Source organism: Aspergillus lentulus (assembly GCF_001445615.1).
Source record: "Aspergillus lentulus DNA, contig: Alt01, strain: IFM 54703, whole genome shotgun sequence".
In the NCBI taxonomy this organism is placed as follows: domain Eukaryota; kingdom Fungi; phylum Ascomycota; class Eurotiomycetes; order Eurotiales; family Aspergillaceae; genus Aspergillus; species Aspergillus lentulus.
Window position 1 is genome coordinate 2,147,578 of NW_028322123.1, and position 18,837 is coordinate 2,166,414.

The window sequence follows — 18,837 nt, forward strand, 5'->3', positions numbered from 1 at the left end:
ATGAATCAGTGTCTGTTGTACCTGCGCCAGTGTCCCAGCAACCATCTTGGTGGACTGATGAGATGATTTCGACAATGGTTTGAGATTGAAAAACGTAACCAGTACCAATGGCTACAGGTTCGGCCAGTCCTTGATTGTTTTTGTTGATATGAGATTGACATGACATGACCTAGTGCGCATCTGCGTCTGCGGGGATGAGGGCACTGGCAAGTCCAGTCTCATTACCTCTCTCGTGAAGGGTGTCTTTGTGACAAACAAAATTCAGCCCGTCCTACCTCAAATTACGATTCCTCCCACGATCGGAACGCCTGAGAATGTCACGACGACCACGGTGGTGGACACCTCCGCTTTACCGCAGGAGCGGAGCAACCTGGCCCGGGAAATCAGAAAGTCAAATGTGATTCTGTTGGTTTATTCCGATCATTACAGCTATGAAAGAGTCGCTCTATTCTGGTTGCCGTACTTCCGATCTCTGGGGGTTAACGTGCCGGTTGTATTATGCGCCAACAAGTCGGACCTAGCTGCTGATCATACCGAAGCCCAAGTCATCGAGGAGGAAATGCTACCGGTGATGGCGGAGTTCAAGGAAATCGATTCCTGTATCCGTACCAGCGCACGCGAACATCGCAATGTGAACGAGGCTTTCTTCCTTTGTCAAAAAGCCGTCACTCACCCAATCGCTCCGCTGTTCGATTCGAAGGAGTCCGCGCTGAAGCCAGCAGCGGTTGCAGCCTTACAACGCATTTTCTACCTGAGCGACAAGGATCGAGATGGGTATCTTTCGGATAAAGAAATCGAAGATTTTCAGATGAGATGCTTTGATAAGCCTTTAAGCAAGGAGGACCTTGTCCACATCAAGGAGACGATCCAAAAAACACACCCCGACTCTGTGACCCCATTTGGCATTGACTGCCGAGGGTTCATACACCTGAACAAGATGTACGCAGAAAAGGGACGCCACGAGACCGTCTGGATTATTCTACGAGCATTCCAATACACCGACAATCTTTCACTACAAGAGAGCTTCCTTCATCCCCGATTCGAAGTACCGCCTTTTGCATCTGCTGAGCTGTCGCCGGAAGGATATCGGTTTTTTGTCAATCTCTTCCTGCTGTCGGACAAAGACAATGATGGTGGCCTGAATGACGCCGAACTGGCGTCCTTGTTCGCCCCGACTCCCGGTCTCCCGGCTTCTTGGGCGGACGGCTCATTTCCTTCCTCCACAGTCCGGAATGAGGCTGGCCACGTCACACTTCAAGGCTGGCTTGCTCAGTGGAGTATGACAACCTTCCAATCGCCGAAGACGACTCTGGAGTATCTGGCTTATCTTGGCTTCGAGTCGTCCGATAGGAGTAATCCCTCTACAACGGCTGCCTTGAAAGTCACGCGGCCGAGAAAGAGACGAAAGCGTCCTGGACGTGTGGGCCGTAATGTCGTCTTGGGCCACATTGTTGGAGCTCCAGGTTCGGGCAAATCAGCGCTTCTCGACGCCTTCCTCGCGCGTGGCTTCAGCCACACTTATCGCCCGACTATCCAGCCCCGGACTGCTGTCAACACTGTTGAGCTGCCCGGGGGTAAACAATGCTACTTGATTTTGGATGAGCTAGGAGAACTGGAGCCCGCCATTCTTGAAAACCAGGCGAAGCTTCTGGATCAGTGCGACGTCATTGTATACACCTATGATTCCTCGGACCCGGACTCCTTTGCCTATATCCCCCAGCTACGGTCCAAGTATCCACACCTTGAAGAGCTTCCAAGTGTTTTTATTGCGCTTAAGGCCGACCTGGATCGTACCACGCAGCGGGCTGAGCATCAGCCCCACGAGTACACGGCCATGTTGAATATGCCGAGTCCGCCGCTCCATGTCAGTGCTACTTGGAGTTCCATCCAAGAGGTGTTTGTACACATTGCAGAGGCTGCCATGGAGCCCAGCACTGCTTTTCCCCGGAGTGAGGAAGACGTGGAAGGAAAATGGATGGCCTGGGGTATAGCACTTGGAGCAGTGGTTTGCGCTGGTGCTGCTGCCGTGATGATTTGGCGAAGAGTTAGTGGTAGCGGATAGGTTTTTGAGCTTATTAATGCCTACCTGGATGAATAATTTAGGTTGATACCCCGAGAAGCTTTGATGCGTTCATGCATGTGCGTTGTTCATGGGGTTTGAAATGCAGCGGGGGCTTGCGCCGGCAGAAGATATTAAAATATCGCCTCATGTAATATTGCATTTAGATATACCAATTAAGCCTTTTATTTGATGGTTGACATATAAAGCCACTAGAGTAAGATCGATGATCTCAAACTGCCAATAGATGGTTGATATCAGACCTTTGAGAAACCCCGCCTATGGCCAGGAACCGCTTCGGCAGGACGGAAAGAACAACAATAGGCTATATAGCCAACTGCTGAGTACACTAACCCCAGAAACCAACTCACGGGCCTCCCAAACTTCCCCGTCCAGCTCTCCGCTCCTCTCCTCACTCACCCTTGTCTGTCTAACCCGCGCGCTTCAAATCTGTCGTCCTACCTCACTGTTGGGATTCCTTTATTGTATATATTATTTCTTCGTCTAATCCCGCTGATTATCATATTGTCGAGACCGGCTTATCCTATGCCCCGAGGTCAGACTGATACTTATTTTCCCCCTCCACGTGTATGCGTGATCGACTAACCGATGTCAGAAGAAGTAGATATCCTGAGCGCCGATCTCAACGTTGAAACACTGGCTTCAAAAAATTTATACTTCAAGATTCCTCTACTCCTAATATCGTCCGTCAATACGTCGCATTCATTCGAGATCTCAGCATTATACACTACCTTGGGCAGCTCTGCTTAGGGAGCCGCTTACAAGCATTTCACTGCTACTGTGGACTCAGCAGCGTTCACCTATTGTCATAGCCGACATTGTTTGCCTTTTATCTACTATTCACTGCTACCACTGCGGCGTATACAAAAATATCCTAGTTTACATGAGTTAGCGCCACTCAATCGCAACCGCAACCATGTTGTAAGACTCCCTTGCTACATCTGATGGGTCGCCATCAGTCTTTCCTTGTTATCTCTTACTGTTCATTGTCGCCTGTTGCGCTCCTAGGGACTGGCAGGGAACAGCTGGATATCAACTGCGAACTGCACTTTTGCTGACTTGACCGCTCTAGTGTTCTTCCGCCTCCGCCTCCTCGCTACACCGTGCCAGTCGCTTATGCTGCTGGCGCGGCAAATGGCATGGCAGTGCCGGTCGTAGAAACCAATAACATACTCAGTCATCCAGAAGGCGGCTGCCCGCTACAGGTTGGAGAAGGTGCGTTTGTGTCTGCGGAGTTTCGACAACTAGGACTGACGGGGACTTTCGATTAGGCACCTATGAACTTAAGGACGACCTGCACCTAGCAACCCCTCCTCCACACCCATCTGAAGCCCCAATTATAAATCCAAATCCTCTTGCGACTGTTCCTACACCTCCGACATCCGGCGTCAAAGTTTCGCTAGTTTGTGTCAGCCCTCGGAGCAAGACTCCCTCGTTCATCCCAAACCAGATCGTAACAGCGCCCCCTTTTGGAGATGGAAACCCGGCACTGGTACCTGCTCCTGTCAAGGACGGACTGAAGAGGCGGAAGCCCAAGAACAACATTATCAAGAGCAGTTCGTCTTTCGTATCACGGGTCATCACCCATGAAGCAGCCACAAAGCGGTTGAGCGAGCGGAGTCCCGAAGGCCTCTTTGCTTTCGCTAACATCAACCGCGCATTCCAATGGCTTGATCTCAGTTCGAAGCAGAAGGAAGAGCCACTTGCAAAGATCCTCTTCACAAAGGCGCACATGTTGTGTCACGATATTAATGAGGTCACCAAGAGCCCTTCTCATATCGACATGGTTATGGGTTCCTCTGCTGGTGACATCATCTGGTACGAGCCTATTTCTCAAAAATACGCCCGAATAAATAAGAATGGAGTGGTCAGCAATTCTCCGGTCACTCATATTAAATGGATTCCTGGGTCGGAAAATCTGTTTATGGCTTCACACGCAAACGGACAATTAGTAGTCTATGATAAAGAGAAGGAAGATGCTCTTTTCACCCCTGAAATTCAGGACCAGTCAGCGGAGGCACTCAAGGCGTCCAGTAGACAGCCGCTGCAGGTCTTAAAGTCCGTCAACTCTAGGAACCAAAAGACTAACCCTGTCGCTCTCTGGAAACTTGCAAACCAAAGAATTTCGCACTTTGCATTCTCCCCCGACCAAAGGCATTTGGCAGTTGTCTTGGACGATGGCTCTCTACGAGTGATGGACTATTTGAAAGAAGAGTAGGTCTCCTCTGTTCTTTCTGTCCGTAAACTCAGGATTTGACAGGCAGCTAACGAGCCGCTTAGGGTCTTGGACATTTTTCGCAGTTACTATGGTGGACTCATCTGCGTCTGCTGGTCGCCTGATGGCAAATACATTGTCACCGGCGGCCAGGATGATTTAGTGACTATTTGGTCCTTCCCAGAGCGCAAAATCGTAGCCCGTTGTCAGGGTCACAACTCTTGGGTTTCGGCGGTCGCCTTCGATCCATGGCAGTGCGACGAACGGACCTACAGATTTGGGAGTGTTGGTGACGACTGCAGGCTTCTTCTGTGGGACTTTAGCGTTGGCATGCTGCACCGACCGAAAGTGGTACGTATTCCTTTATCACGAGACCGGCGTACGATTGAATTGTTAAATTACTTCAAGATGGTGTGGTTGGATCCAATGAGCTGACAAATCTTTAACAGCATCAAGCCAGCGCCCGTCAGCGAACAAGCATGGTCGCTGGCAGCTCACAGTATGGCAATCGTCACCGAGCTGACAGTGCGGGCAACAGGATGAGATCAGATTCTCAGAGGACCGCAAACACCTATGAGAGTTATGACCAAGCTGTCCGTCATCCCGTAGAACCCAGAGCGCGCACGGCCTTGCTGCCTCCTATCATGGTGAGTTCTGAGTAATGCTCATAAGCTTCTGACCATTGAGCCTTGAGCTGACAACTTCAAAGTCCAAAGTCGTTGGCACGGACCCTATCTGCTGGCTGGGCTTTCAAGAAGATTGTATCATGACCTCTTCTCTTGAAGGTAATTTGCCCTAATTCCTACTCGTCTCTTGTCGTCTCAGGAGACAGCCGCTAACACGAGAGGTTAACAGGCCACATTCGCACCTGGGACCGTCCTCGAGAAGGCATTAATGACAAGTACAATGACCAGTCATCGTCACCGGCGGTCAGCGCCAGCGCAGCTGGATCAGGATCCGTTTCGGGATTTGCTGAACCGACCATGGGCTCGCTCTGAGGACTTGTGACAAAGGCTGACCCTTGACTACTTCTGTAACTTCTGTATATATGTACATTCCACTAGTATACCCATTTGCTTCTACTCAAGACAATCCATCCTGTAATTGATTCACACCAACTTCCAAAGAGGTGTGTTACCTTCTGATTCGGACGAGGGATTCCAAGGCCAAGAGATCGACTTAGGCCCTAGTATGGATGTATGCTGTCGGAGTCGCAGACAAAACAGGCAGGAGACTTTCCGGGAACTGAAACTAATTCGAGCTTACAGTGTGATGAGTGCATATGGATATCCACTACCAAGTGAGATGTGCATGCATACATCACTATCCTGCTCTCCTTGCATGAGGATCAAAGTTCCAATACCAATGTACTCCGCGAAGACAAGCGGTGAGCGCAAGACCAGGAAATGAAGTTCACCATCAATTATTAATTCTTTTGCGTAGACAATTGAATGCATTAACCACACGTTCTCATCCATCACATCACCATTCATATCTGTCGTATATCTTGCGTTGGAAAGATATATATATACCAAGAACATCCCCAAGTTTCATACTGTAACGTCACTCTCTAACACCCTTACTTGCTCACTGAGGGACCTATTTTACACGACCAGAGCGAAAAGACCCAGGATAAAAGAGCCCACAGCGGCTGGGGCGATGAGAGATGCAGCAGCGTTAGTCGTAGCGGTAGCTGTAGCGGAAGCAGTCGCGGTGGCGGTCTGGCTTTCTGCAGAGGGAAAAGATGTTAGATTGTACTGTGAGGTTATCCTGGTTGAGAAACCTTACCAGTGGATGTAGTCTTCGGCTCAGGCTTGACGTCTGTGACGTTAAACTGGGGAGATTGAGCCAGGATCCCCGTGTTCGTGGGCCCGGTGCTGACGAAGTTGACCTGGTAGCCGTTTCTTTTGATTCAAGTCAGCCTAGCCTGTAGCTGGAAACGGATATCGAACTTTGGACTTACGCCTTGGGAATACCAGAGACACCGTCCACGGTGTACTTCTCATCAGAGGCTTTGACTTCCTTGGCGATGACTTTGTTGACGGGGGGCTGGGTGACCATGTTGACGAGGACGATGGAGAAGTTCTGGGCGTCGGATCTGTTGTCACGTTTTAGTCTTCGTCCCATAGGTATCTATGGAGGGGTTTCTTACTGGACATATTGCCATTCGATGTCGACGGATTTGCTCATATCCACCTGGTCCAGGCTTTTGGGGGATGTGATGGTGAGGGCTTGGGTTCTGTTAGTAAGGCTATCACCTCGAGAAGAGGAATATGGGGAGGACGTACCGGCAGCGGTAGCTGCGAGAGTAACGATTGAGGTGAAGAAACGCATTGTGATTGAAGTTTTGTCGGTTTGAGGTGGTAAATCTCAAGGTAATAGACTGGTTGAAGGCAGAACCTTTTGAGCTTGAAATATGTCAATGCAATGGATATCGACTCATCGCAAGAGGGCGACTGCCGGCTTTATAGATACAAGGTCCAAGACCTTCCTTGGCTGTCTCTTACTAAACTGAAGCGATGTTAGCATGATCTGATGTTTATTTGGATACATATGCGGCCGGTCAAAGTCTTGTCGTGCGTTGACGCGAGGGATTCCATCTGATGTGTCTTTTCTCGTTTATAGCTCCAGCGACGAAATTCATGACTCCGGCATTGCGTCTTTGATTGGCAAGATTGTAGATGTAAGTTTTACTGAGTCGATGGTGCGGTCATATTGACTGTGTGGCTGAAAGACACAACTGAGCGGTGATTGAGCCCTCGTGCCCTGAATATAGAAGATAGATGTTGACCGTATGCCCCATCATGACAGGTCATGGCTTCAACTATCTACTGCCTCTTCGGTGTAAAGTTAGCTGCTGGTGTACGGCACGTTGCTGGGCTACATTGCTGGGCTTCAATTGGCGATAGCAAGAGTCTATGCTTGTTATGTGATGAACGGGTATTCTAGATAAGCTTTTGAGGCTACTGATCCCCTTGTAGCGATTGAGGGATGTTACTCAGTAAGGAAGGGCCATGTACAAATAGATTTATCTAGCCGAAAGTTTAAAGCAACGAGTGCTCAAATCTCTCTGTCTCGAGATTGATGGGATAGGGGAGGGTGGTGTTCTGGTCACCCAGGTATGGTTTGTTCTCGGTCTTCCTTTTGTCCCGCTACTTGACTATACAAACAAAGAACAAGTTAGGCTTGAGTTTAAAACAATGGGAAAGCCTTTACGGCTGTTTGTCTCGGATTGATCTGCATACTGTCGGTCAACGCAAATTCGAGTTATCCAAATCCTGTGACAATGGGCTGCAGTCTTGGTGATGACGGATCCACCGATGTGCAGTGCAGATGAGCTATCAATGGCCTGCCGACATCACGGTGACGACTAGACGAGACGCACATTCCATCCATCTCTGAATACAATTGTCTGTCGCCAGTCAATATACAATAAGGAGGATACAGGCTACAGCTGAACTCTCGTATGGAAGCCTTACGCCAAAGTGGCGCAACGATATCGACGCACGCCGGTAGGCACGGGGTCAGTCAACATCTTCTTCTTTGCAAGAAGAAGTCGGCTTATCTGAGTGCCTTTATTGCATTAGAGCCTGTCGATGGTCATCCATGACGTTATCCAACATGCTCCTGCAACTGCCTACCCCTTTACTAATGAAATTGGTAGCAATCACGTTTGACAAGGATGCGGTGATATCCTAACGCTGCAGGTCTATTACAAAGATCTCCATTCTGAGGGACGCTTAAAGAGAAGGTCAATGAAATGACCAAAGGATCGGATCCCGGAATGCTGCATATGGAGGTCTAATCATGACGAGCTGATCCGAAGTAAAATTGTACTCTGCATCATCACAGTGGTACAATCAAAATAAATCTGGCTCGTTTGATTTCCCTGCTGCCTGAACTTCATACCATACAGGATTTGTTATGCTTTTTCTTGAGCCTCTGCAGCAACCATGCAAGAAGAATCACACAACTCCTGCAATACCAACCAGTTTCAAGCGAGCAGAAGGGAATTGAGGATATGAACATGGTATTATGCAATGATTGCTTATTCCGCGCTGTTACTAAGGCTGAACCTCGTCACTTCCAGAGGATTTCAATCAGCACCGACAGGGAGTACGTATTGTCGAGGATGTGAACGTCGAGGCTTCTTGCGTCGAGCAGGCTCCCGGGTGGTTTTAAAATAACATAGTATAAATGAGCCTAGAAGGCCTCCTTCCAGCCCAGTTGAGAGCATCAACCATCACGCAGGCTTTCTTCTACTGCTTTCCTCCAGGAGCCAATAGAACTGATAACATCTCTCTCACAAACTCACCATGAATCTCAAGACTGTTACCATCCTCCTCGGCCTATGCGAGATAATCTTCGCCGTCCCCATTCAAGGCTCCCAGAAAGATAAACGTCAGGGTCTCGAAGGCTTTAATTTCGGTGATCTGGCGAGTACAGGTGCCTCTGGAACCACCACAGGCTCAACAACCAATCCGTTTGGGTCGTTGTTCTCTGGCATCATTCCGTCCACGAGCGGCTCAGGCTCATCAACCGGCACCGGGAACATGATTTTCCCAACTGGCACTCTGACCTCTGGGTCTCAAACCGGTAATGGCGAAACGAACGAAGGACAATCTGGTTCTGGCGACATTTCTCAGGGCGGAGAGGGTGGTCAAGACGCCGATGAGGAGGGTCAAGACGCCAATGAGGATGACAGACCAGAAGACGAGACTGTTGCTTGAATATGCTTCACACCTTGAGCATTCATGACAGGGAAACCAAGCACGTCATCGGAAGAGCAAGGATCTAATTTGTTTTGTCAATGTAGGCAGAGAACAGGGTTGAGTTGGACGGGCATTGACTTCTCGGTGCCCGGGACTTCTGTTGTTTGCTTCTTCCTGTCATCTTTTGGCTTATATGAGTGTCAAGGACAACACTGCTATTGTTTCTGCCCAAGCTTCCCTTGCATCAGCATCAGCATTGTTGATCATGTTAGTCAAGATCTAAATGATTTGTTTTCGCGCCGGAACCTCATAATTCTGAATGCTGTGGATAAGTGAGAATGTAGAGATAACGTGTTATACTGGCCCAAAGTACCCCAGACGCTGCTCATGATCTAAAGGGCCATCTGGATCTTGGATCACCTTCGAACGTTTGAACAATCCTAGGTAGTTTATCAATGAGGTCACGAAGCTGGCCGGCGGATGGGATCGCAGACAGCCCATTATGTCATCTGTGATTGGTGTATCATTGAATCTTCCCCGCCGACAATTTGTGGTTTCTCAGCACAAACAGCTTTGATCTCCCTGCTTGATGATCAAGGGAAATTCTAAGATTCTCGCTTTGCAAGTAATGAGAAAGAGGCATCGAATACTCTGTCGATATATAATCAGCGGTTTTGAAGATGGGTGACATAGGCAATAGCCTGTTGAAAGTCAGTTCCTACCCGTCTGGAGCCCGAGTGGACAGGAAGCTAATTGCTGGATTGTGCTGTTTCGAACATCTAGGAGCTTGAAAAGGAATACTGTCCTCCTCTGGATTCAGCTTTGTTCACAGCTATCGTCTGCGACTATGACCTAGAAACCCCCGCGCAAGTGCAGCAACTCCGCGACACCCTGGACACTCTGAAATTATCAGCATGGGAACAGGAAGATCTACCTTTCGATCCATCCGGGACCAGCGGACTGAGTCCTGGTATTAGCGGTGATGCAGACGGCATCCTGTCAGAGCGCAGCGGCTCGCAAAATGGCACTGTCCCGTCGCGCGAAACAGATATCACAAGTCTCGCGTCCGACTTCTCCTCCGTTGGTCTGGATGACAGGCGCACAAGGAGTCAGGGCAACAGCAATTCTTTGCGCTACACGATCGGCCCTGACGGGTCGCTGTCACTCTCGGGTGCCTCCGAGGACGACAAAGTTGGTTATCTGACAGATATGTTTCCCTCTGTGGATCGATTTACCGTGCAGCATTCGCTTAGGAAGTCTGCCGGTGATATTGATCGCGCCATGGATGTGCTCTTGAACATTGCTTTCTTTGATGAGCAGCTTGAAGATGAAGAAGGAACTAAGCTTGCCATTCCAAAGGGCATCGATGGGTTTGACGAGTGTTCTAATGGAGACACCGGGCGAAAGAAGCATCGCAAGCGCAAGGGAAAGAATAAGAACAACCCGGTTCAGGGACTCTCTTCTCCATCAGCCTCAGGATACATGCGGGATGAGAATATCCCCCTGAACAAATGGGACGCTGGTCAGAAAGACATCGAGTTCATCTGTTCTAGGACTTTACCTGTCCTGAAGAAGGAGGCCGTCACTTCTGCTTATCATGCTAACGGAGCCTCACTGCCGCTAACGATTCGATCTCTTGCGATGGCACATGCGCCTGAGGAAAATCATATCAATGCGCACCCGTTAATGCTTGCACAAGTTACAGAATTGACTCAAGAATTTCCATCTGTTGCGCCAACGCTACTGGGTGGGCTACTGAAAATCACTCGCAATTCAACGTCTGCTGCCGGTGAGCTGGCAGTTGCCATGCTTACCCGTCCAGCGGCCAGTACTGTGTCTAACCTGATCAAAATCACCACTGCGCCTCCACCCTTGGACGTCGATGATGATGAGCCCAAGAGACATTCTGTGGAGTCGCGAGTCCTTCGCGATCACGGTACTGCTCGGGTTACCGCTGGCGACCACTTTGTGGCCAGTGCAGAGGCTTTCCACAAAGCCTCAGCAGCTTACCGTCGTGGAAAATCAGACAAGTTAATGGGCGGAGCAGCTGCTTACTACTCCTCGGTGGGACGAGATCATCTCGAGCGGGCAAAGCGGGAGGCTGCGGCTGCGGCCGATGCTCTAGTCGATTCGCAGTCAACCTCAAATTCATTGGATCTGCACGGTGTCTCGGTCCAGGATGCCGTTCGCATCGCCAGTTCGCGCGTCGCCGCATGGTGGGACTCTCTTGGCGATGCGAAGTACATGCGTGGCGGCGAGGCAGCGCGATCAGGCTTTCGCATCATCACCGGAGTCGGACGCCACAGCCATGATGGCACGTCTCGCCTGGGACCGGCTGTTGGTAAGATGCTGGCCAGGGAGGGATGGAGAGTAGAAGTGGGTGAAGGTGTTTTGACGGTGACCGGTGTTGTTCGACGTCGTTGACATGTTACGCCATTTTCAGTTCATGATCATGTTTAAGATACCCACAGTTATTCCATCTGGTTGATCTAGTTGATGTCAAAGGATTTAATGTCGGTGAATACTGCATCTAGCGAACATACTTGTTTACCTGTTTACAAAATATACCCATTTTCTTCCGCATGCCTTTTTCGGTGGTGATTCTCCGCATGATGACGTAAAACATAGAGGCAAATCGGAGATTCAGCAATGCATCGATAATTTGATACTAGCCTCGCTTTCACCCATGCGTGGCTGAGGCTTCTATCGGTAAATCTAGGATTCTCGACTGATCTTCTCGCTAATCCAGAGCCCAGAACTATAGTCCGCCCCCATGCGTTTCCAACATCTCACTCGTTTTCTCCGCATCCTCTCCACCACACCTTTCATCACGTCCGTCTCTCCACGATCCATTACCAGAATACCTCCCCCAATCTCAAGAGCGACAGCCCTCAAAGCTGCGCCCACCATTCCATTCCTAAGCTCCTTCTTCGGCTCAAGTGCCAAAGCTGAGGAGTCCAACATGTCCTACCCCGAACAACGAAGTGAGGCGGAATGGCGGGCAGTCCTGTCTCCAGGTGAATCTCCCTCTACAATACACTACACACCAAAGAATAGCGATCTAATCTATTGAACAGAACAGTTCCGCATCCTGCGCGAAAAAGGCACAGAGCCCCCTTACACAGGCGAATATGACTCCCATTCCCCGTCCAAGGGCGTCTACACTTGCGCCGGCTGCAACGCCCCGCTCTACAAGGCCACGCATAAATTCAAGTCCGGGTGCGGCTGGCCTGCGTACTTTGACTCCATTCCCGGTGCGGTGACCAGACATACGGATCGCTCGTTTGGGATGGAGCGGACGGAGATTGTGTGTAGTAACTGCGGGGGTCATTTGGGTCACGTCTTCAAGGGCGAGGGGTATCCTACGCCGACAGATGAGAGGCATTGCGTGAACAGTATCAGTCTAAAGTTTACAGAGGATGAGGAGGCAGTGAAGTCGAAGGCATTGAGGATCTGAGATGCGAAACCCAATTATATAGTAGCAGTTTGAGGGTGATAATTCTGACGGCGAGGAGTCATGGTATGAGGCGAGGGGCGTACGTGGACCATAACATACTTTTATAAAAATTTCTCAAGGCTCTATTAAAAATAATAGACTTATAGACTCGATGATTTGTATTTTATTCAATTTCCAGTCTTTGTTGACTCCGTCTTGCATGTCCGACATGTGCGGCCGTCATCGGGCATCCACAATTGGCTGCCTCAGGCCGCACAGCATCCGCCACTTGGTATTGTCATCCGCTATTGAATTCCCCCCAAATACAACAACCATTACTTCCATCTCTTCCAGCCATCGAGAGGACCGCTCTACCAGCTGTCATGTCTCGACGTGCGACTCCTTCCCAGGCTGCTCAGAACCAGCAGATTATCAAGAACCTGCTGAAAATCGAATGCAATAAGATATGTGCTGATTGCAAGCGCAACAAGCGTGAGTTGTTGCCCGCCCCCGGATATCCTGGTCTTGTGGTATCTGCCTACATCCAACTGCCAATCCGCGCCTTTGAATTCTGTGTCGTGATTGGTTTCGCTGACGATCTGTTCGACTAGATCCGCGATGGGCCTCATGGAATTTGGGAATCTTCATATGTATCCGTTGCTCGGGCATCCACAGGGGGATGGGCACCCATATCAGCCGAGTGAAGTCTGTGGATCTCGATTCGTGGACTGATGAACAACTCCAGAGTGTGATCAGATGGGGCAATGCCAGAGCGAACAAGTACGTTCATAGAGCCGTCAATGCCCGCAGGTTGAATTGTATACTAATCATGGATTCGCAGATACTGGGAAGCCAAACTAGCGCCTGGTCACGTCCCCTCGGAAGCGTGAGTCGGCCCCGTCATCGCAGCAGTATACCAACACTAATGGAAACGTGGATAGTAAGATCGAGAACTTTATTCGCACCAAATATGAATCAAAGCGGTGGGTTATGGATGGACCAATGCCCGACCCGGCAACGTTGGATGTGGGTGACGACAACGTGGTAAGCTCTACCGGCGCATCTGTTGGATCTGCGGTTGAATTGACATCCCTTTAAGCCTCTTGCGGTCGTCCAGGAAAAGGCAAAGATCGAGCGTTCCTCGTCTCAACGTGTAGCGAATACTAGCCAACCTCCGATCACACACCGACCCCAAGCATCTATCGACTTCTTCGGTGATGACGAGCCAATTACTCCCCCGGTTCGCCCTAGTACCACAGATCCCACCCCGCGGATCGCTGCGCCCAGGCAACAGTCGCAATCACAGCCTGCCGCAAAGCCGGCTCGACCGGGTGATTCGTTGCTGGGACTCGATTTCTTCGGGAGCGCTCAGCCCGCGACCACCAGCCGTCCAGCCAGCACCGCGTCTACCCCTGGTGGCTCGACCGGAATGTCTCGACCTGATTTGAAACAATCCATCCTGTCTCTTTATTCCAAGCCCCAGCCTCCCGTGCAACATGAGCGCCAGTCTTCGTTTGGAGATTTAGCATCTCCGGCCCCGCAATCGGCGGCTTCCAACTTAGGCGGACTGACCGACGCCTTCAGCGGACTGAGCTTCCCTTCGACCACTTCTCCACCTTCCAAGCCAGCTGAAAAGCCCTCACCTTTTGCCAATTTGACGAGCTTTGCCAGCGCCAAATCCACTCCGGCGGCTCCCAAGATCACGTCACCTACCGCCTCAGCCAGCAGTGGCTTCGGTGGAGGTCTCTTTGACAATCTTACCTCTCCGACTATCCCACCTGCGAAGCCTCAACCTCAGTCCCGTACCGATTCCATCTCGTCCAGTAGCCATGATTTGGGCTTCTCCAGCTTTGCCTCTGCTCCCTCGCCCAAGCCGAACCCTCCACGATCATCCTTCTCCAACGATCTCTTCGGACTCTCTTCGCCCCCGGCTCCTGCAGCTCCTGCAGCTGCACCGCCTATGACGACGTCGCCTCAGCAGGAGCTGAAATCCGCTTTCAACCTGAACAGTCCGGCTCCTGCTCCTGCTCCTGCCCCAGCTCCGAAACCGGTAGCCTCGACATCCACGGCCTCAGTTGCGAGCATGATCCCCAACGTGGACCCTTGGGGCGGTAACGAATGGAGCACTCCCGAACCCGCTGCCCCTGCCCCATCCACCTCGACCATGATGAAGGTCCCCGACACGCTGACAGCCAACGACATCGGCGCCGGCTGGGGAGCCCCGTCCTCCCCCGGCACAAACTCGAAACCCGCACCCACCGTAGCCGCCGACGAAGACTTTGGCGGTTGGGCCAGTGCCGCACCCATCTCGACTACAACCACAACAACGACCACGACCACGACGACCTCGAATGCTCCCTCTAAACCGGCTGGCGGGTTTGGCGGAGCTGATGATCTATTCTCTAATGTTTGGCAGTAGTCTTATCTCTTCTTGTGTTGTTAATTCTTCGATTGCATATAGTGCTCCCGGTGTCAATTTAGACTTAGGCGCCAGATCAATATGAATTTATTCTGTTCTCTCACTTCCTCGATCGGACTGGTCTATTGGTGTCAACGAAAGTACTCCTCTGTCTTTGACACAATGATCTTATCGAGTTACATGTGGAAAGTGAGGACCTGAAGTCAACGCTGAAATGACTGCTGCCAAGGCTACTTATGTCTATATTTCCACTTGTGCGATCTTAAAGAGGATTTTCAACACGGATCCCTGGTTTGCCCGAAATCACAGTGAAGATATGCGTTTGTACAATGCTGGGACTAGCTATAAGTAGAGGAAACGGGCAGAGAGCGAAACTTGCGGTGAGAAAGGAGTTTTAGTTGAGACATACATCACGTACACCTCACCTGAGGGCTAATCCCAGTCGAGATCAGCTTTGCGCTTTCTCGTTTTGGCGGTTTTGGCGGCACCGCCGTTAATAGTCAACCCATGTATGTTCTCGTGATTCGTTTCGATCTTCTGGCTAACGACTTGCTGCACTTCGTTGACACCGTCTTCGACGGATCTGCGTTCCTCGCCTTTCAGACTCGGGAACGGTGGACATGAGTCCCAGTGCCGGCTCAGGGCGTTGCTACTGCTCGCTCTGGACGACAGTACACTACTCAATCTCATCATGGGCAATGGCAATCGGTCCTCAGGGTAGAGGATGTCAGGTCATTATCCACGAGGGCCCGGTCCTCCCTGGACAACGTCCGACAAGACCACACACAAGTCTCCAAAGGCCTCGAAGGCGCTAAACATCACCTGGCAACAATGCACGGGTGGATTTTCGGCCCTGTCGCCAAATTCACGTGGGAGACCTAGGCGGACGGCGACACCTGGGTCTCTGGGAAGCGTGGATTCGCAACTGACAGCCATCAGCTGGGCGATCCTGTCTGGCGGACCAAGCTAGAGCATGGCCGGGCGGTTGCGTGCATCGAGGAGTTAAACAAGCATGAGATACAGGTCCGTCAGTGCCCGTCTTTCTCCGCGCCCTTATTATATATTTCTAACAGCATCTAGCTCACCGAATATGACCGACAAAAAGGTCAGCGATCTAATGTGGAGCCTAAGTCGGACAATGGCAATGGCAAGCATGCCCAATATGCGGTGGGGCAACCCGCTGCATGCACAGATACAGGAGGGGAGGATACGGACGAGGCTGGCGTCGGAAAGTAGCCTGCTAGATCATCGTCGGCGACAACTGAGCAAGCATACCGCTGACCACAGTGCGGCCCAGCAAGGAATAGAGGAGTGCAACCGTGTGCTGAACACCATCGAACAAGTTCTTCGGGGATATTTCCGCGCAAAAGCTCCAGACCAGGGACATCCTCGCGTCGTCGCAGCATGTTCTTCAGGATCTAGGAAAAGAGAACAGTAAGTTGAGGGCGGTACTCGACAAGCACCTCAACCAAATCACAGCCATAGTCGACCCAACCCTTAGCCGTCGCTATGACCGGCTTGACCTGCGTACGGACAGAAGGCGCCAGCGCATCGTCGCACGAGCCGTCTTACAGGCCGCCCACTTGATACCAGACGATTCTTGGAGGGCGTTGGATAAAGAGCGCATGAGGAGATCATTGAGCAGATTGCCCGACGACGCGCTTACCCAGAAGGTGTTAACCGAATGGGGGCCTGCAGAGCCGAGTTTGAAGGAGCTCTTGGCCGAACTGATAGCTCAAATCGAGGCCGGTGTCCAAGCCAGTACCATCTCAACCTTCACAAACATGATGGACTACCTATACTCATATCCGGTCCTATCAGGCATGCCTCAGCCCGTTTGCCAACAATCACGTTCAATACAGGTTTCTCAGCTCATCACGTACCCCACAAGTGGTCATCAGGTCGCATCCTGATCCACCTAATCTGTTCCGTTGAGTAATCAGCCAAGTCCTCATAACTCGTGAGTCGCGGATATCTTTATGTTTGAACTGGCGTAGCTTGCCTATTGGCGTTGGATTAATCACAGAAAATTTGGCGAGGGAAAACCTGCAAAACTTGGTATGTGCTTGTACAAATATATCTGTGATCAGGAGTACACTTCTAGCTCAACCTCGCCTGAAACTCATCACAATATAACTTATCCTTACCACCTTATGTCTCCCTCTACGTAGTTTCTCTGCTTTCAGGACATCTAGCATAAGCACTATGGTCAGCTGGCTAATTGCCCTACGTTAGGATATTAGCTAGGAGCAGGATAGCATATAGATGACTGCAAGGCATAAAGCCAAGCAACATGGATATAGAATTAGTATTAATAAATCATTAGCGTCATCACTTAGTCCAGATCTCTAGACGAGATCCAGAAATCATACACGGCAGAAAGAACCCGGTCCAGGAATAACAACCCTTATAATAACTGCCGCACACTCGAAGCATCATTCGATACGGATTCCTGCGACACAATGGTGGTGACTTTGATCTTATTCGGAGTGCCGTCCTCGAAATCACTTGCCTTGTAGTCGCCGCCCTCCGGGCCGTGGCTGACAGACTGCATGTGGAAATCGGGCTGGCGGCCGGCGATGGAAGCATGGAAGTTGGAGAACTGGGTGACGCGGCTGCGTTGGGTCTTGGTGCGGGTGTTGCTTTTGCTCTTGTAGCTGGAGAGGAAGCGGGGGAGGAGCTTGGAGATAAAGGCGCGGATGCCGGGGAGGCAGGCGCAGATGATGGCGACGTTGCATTCGATGGCGGACCACATGGCAGCGCCTGGGTTATCATCTAGGAGCTGAGAGTTAGTTTGCGTCTTTGGTAGATTGATGTCGACGTGGAAAACGCACAAGTTGGATCAGACGAGTTGGAGATGACCATGAGACTCTTCAGTCGGAGAATGCTCGTTATCAAGACGCTGCGTGGACTGTTAGCAACCCAAGTGTGGGGGGAACTAGGGAAGGAACAAAACTCACAATGAACCCAGAGCAAAGACGGCCATAAGGGCGTACCTTTGTCGTCTGGGGAGTTGCAGGTTCTTGAGTGACGGCATGGGGAATACCAAGATCAGGATATCCGTGAAAATGTGGATTGCAGAGTTGGAGAACCAAAGGGCTTTCTTGTCAAGACAATACCCAGGCTGCTCTTCATGCCAAAACTTGGACACAGGGACGCAAGTGACCCAGGCACTGATGAATGTCCACGATCCGTACGTGGCCAAAAATCCAATCAAGCACCAACAGGCGAAACGCATGCGCGGTGTCGAGAAGACTCGTTTGTATTGTAGGAGAATCGAGGCTTTGGTAGTAAGCAGACTCGCTTGATACAAGGGTATCGTTGCCCAGAAACACTGAAGGTACACATGAGCCGGACGTCAAAACGAATAAGACAACAGGTATTTCCTACCTTCATTTGTTTGACAAGAATGGCTGGCGGGATTTTCTCATAATGCTCTCCCATGAGATACTTGACCTCTGATTGTCCACTGTCAGTACCAAACGCAAACATGTACAGCCATCCATGGCTTCAGAACTGGTATCTGCATACCTCCAACAAACAGACCGAAAAAAGCCCAACTAAAGGCCTGCGAGGGTTAGCCGACAAATCCGTCCCCGGCTATGGAACTCCTGCGAAAGGCTTACCAGGGCCACAATAATAGCCCAATCATCGGCGCCCATCTGCTTCACAAGAAATGCTCGGGTGTAAATTCGGATAAACGTGAAAACAGTGGCTAAAGTAGTAAATGCAATACTGAGAGAGAGGGCCTCCCGGCCGCGGGGTGTTCCGAATGTCATCTTTTTCGCACCGGGCCCCAGGAAGAACAAGACGCGAAAGGACGGAAGACCGAGTTGATAGAGATTGTAGTGCAGGTAGCAGGAGTAAGGATCGTGTGAGGTAAGAATAGTAATGAGTGACTTTCAGAACAGCCTAGTAGTGGTGCTCAATAGTTGGGAGAGGCTCCAATATCAGTTATTCTCGATGTGGTGCACA

The 18,837-nt window shown here is 50.7% G+C and overlaps 8 protein-coding genes across 8 annotated transcripts; 6 read left to right on the plus strand and 2 right to left on the minus strand.

The window, feature by feature from the left end:
- Positions 1–107: 107 nt before the first annotated feature.
- On the plus strand, positions 108–2,062 carry gem1 (ERMES complex Ca(2+)-binding regulatory GTPase GEM1; the record flags this gene model as incomplete). The annotated part of the gene is made up of 2 exons (XM_033556134.2): positions 108–117; positions 174–2,062. 2 exons carry the CDS (start codon positions 108–110, stop codon positions 2,060–2,062), a joined length of 1,899 nt encoding a protein of 632 aa, XP_033412025.1.
- A 934-nt stretch (positions 2,063–2,996) lies between these two features.
- Positions 2,997–5,293, plus strand: ALT_0674 (WD40 repeat domain-containing protein; the record flags this gene model as incomplete). Its single annotated transcript, XM_033556135.2, has 7 exons — positions 2,997–3,001; positions 3,153–3,295; positions 3,352–4,294; positions 4,361–4,646; positions 4,745–4,942; positions 5,005–5,080; positions 5,151–5,293. 7 exons carry the CDS (start codon positions 2,997–2,999, stop codon positions 5,291–5,293), a joined length of 1,794 nt encoding a protein of 597 aa, XP_033412026.2.
- A 606-nt stretch (positions 5,294–5,899) lies between these two features.
- ALT_0675 (GPI anchored serine-threonine rich family protein) lies at positions 5,900–6,629 on the minus strand (the record flags this gene model as incomplete). Its single annotated transcript, XM_033556136.2, has 5 exons — positions 5,900–6,024; positions 6,084–6,199; positions 6,259–6,393; positions 6,448–6,526; positions 6,584–6,629. The coding sequence occupies 5 exons, from the start codon at positions 6,627–6,629 to the stop codon at positions 5,900–5,902; spliced, it is 501 nt and encodes a 166-aa protein (XP_033412027.1).
- A 1,982-nt stretch (positions 6,630–8,611) lies between these two features.
- On the plus strand, positions 8,612–9,025 carry ALT_0676 (uncharacterized protein; the record flags this gene model as incomplete). Its single annotated transcript, XM_033556137.1, has 1 exon — positions 8,612–9,025. One exon carries the CDS (start codon positions 8,612–8,614, stop codon positions 9,023–9,025), a length of 414 nt encoding a protein of 137 aa, XP_033412028.1.
- Positions 9,026–9,687: 662 nt separating this feature from the next.
- Positions 9,688–11,431, plus strand: ALT_0677 (uncharacterized protein; the record flags this gene model as incomplete). The annotated part of the gene is made up of 2 exons (XM_033556138.1): positions 9,688–9,717; positions 9,791–11,431. The coding sequence occupies 2 exons, from the start codon at positions 9,688–9,690 to the stop codon at positions 11,429–11,431; spliced, it is 1,671 nt and encodes a 556-aa protein (XP_033412029.1).
- A 349-nt stretch (positions 11,432–11,780) lies between these two features.
- On the plus strand, positions 11,781–12,464 carry ALT_0678 (peptide-methionine (R)-S-oxide reductase; the record flags this gene model as incomplete). Its single annotated transcript, XM_033556139.1, has 2 exons — positions 11,781–12,024; positions 12,085–12,464. 2 exons carry the CDS (start codon positions 11,781–11,783, stop codon positions 12,462–12,464), a joined length of 624 nt encoding a protein of 207 aa, XP_033412030.1.
- A 362-nt stretch (positions 12,465–12,826) lies between these two features.
- On the plus strand, positions 12,827–16,775 carry ALT_0679 (uncharacterized protein C824.09c; the record flags this gene model as incomplete). The annotated part of the gene is made up of 8 exons (XM_089599018.1): positions 12,827–13,044; positions 13,119–13,223; positions 13,285–13,329; positions 13,385–13,487; positions 13,543–14,850; positions 15,745–15,885; positions 15,943–16,086; positions 16,206–16,775. 8 exons carry the CDS (start codon positions 12,827–12,829, stop codon positions 16,773–16,775), a joined length of 2,634 nt encoding a protein of 877 aa, XP_089456682.1.
- Positions 16,776–17,269: 494 nt separating this feature from the next.
- ALT_0680 (putative integral membrane protein) lies at positions 17,270–18,641 on the minus strand (the record flags this gene model as incomplete). The annotated part of the gene is made up of 6 exons (XM_033556142.2): positions 17,270–17,637; positions 17,697–17,764; positions 17,823–18,196; positions 18,253–18,320; positions 18,394–18,430; positions 18,489–18,641. The coding sequence occupies 6 exons, from the start codon at positions 18,639–18,641 to the stop codon at positions 17,270–17,272; spliced, it is 1,068 nt and encodes a 355-aa protein (XP_033412033.1).
- Positions 18,642–18,837: the final 196 nt, after the last annotated feature.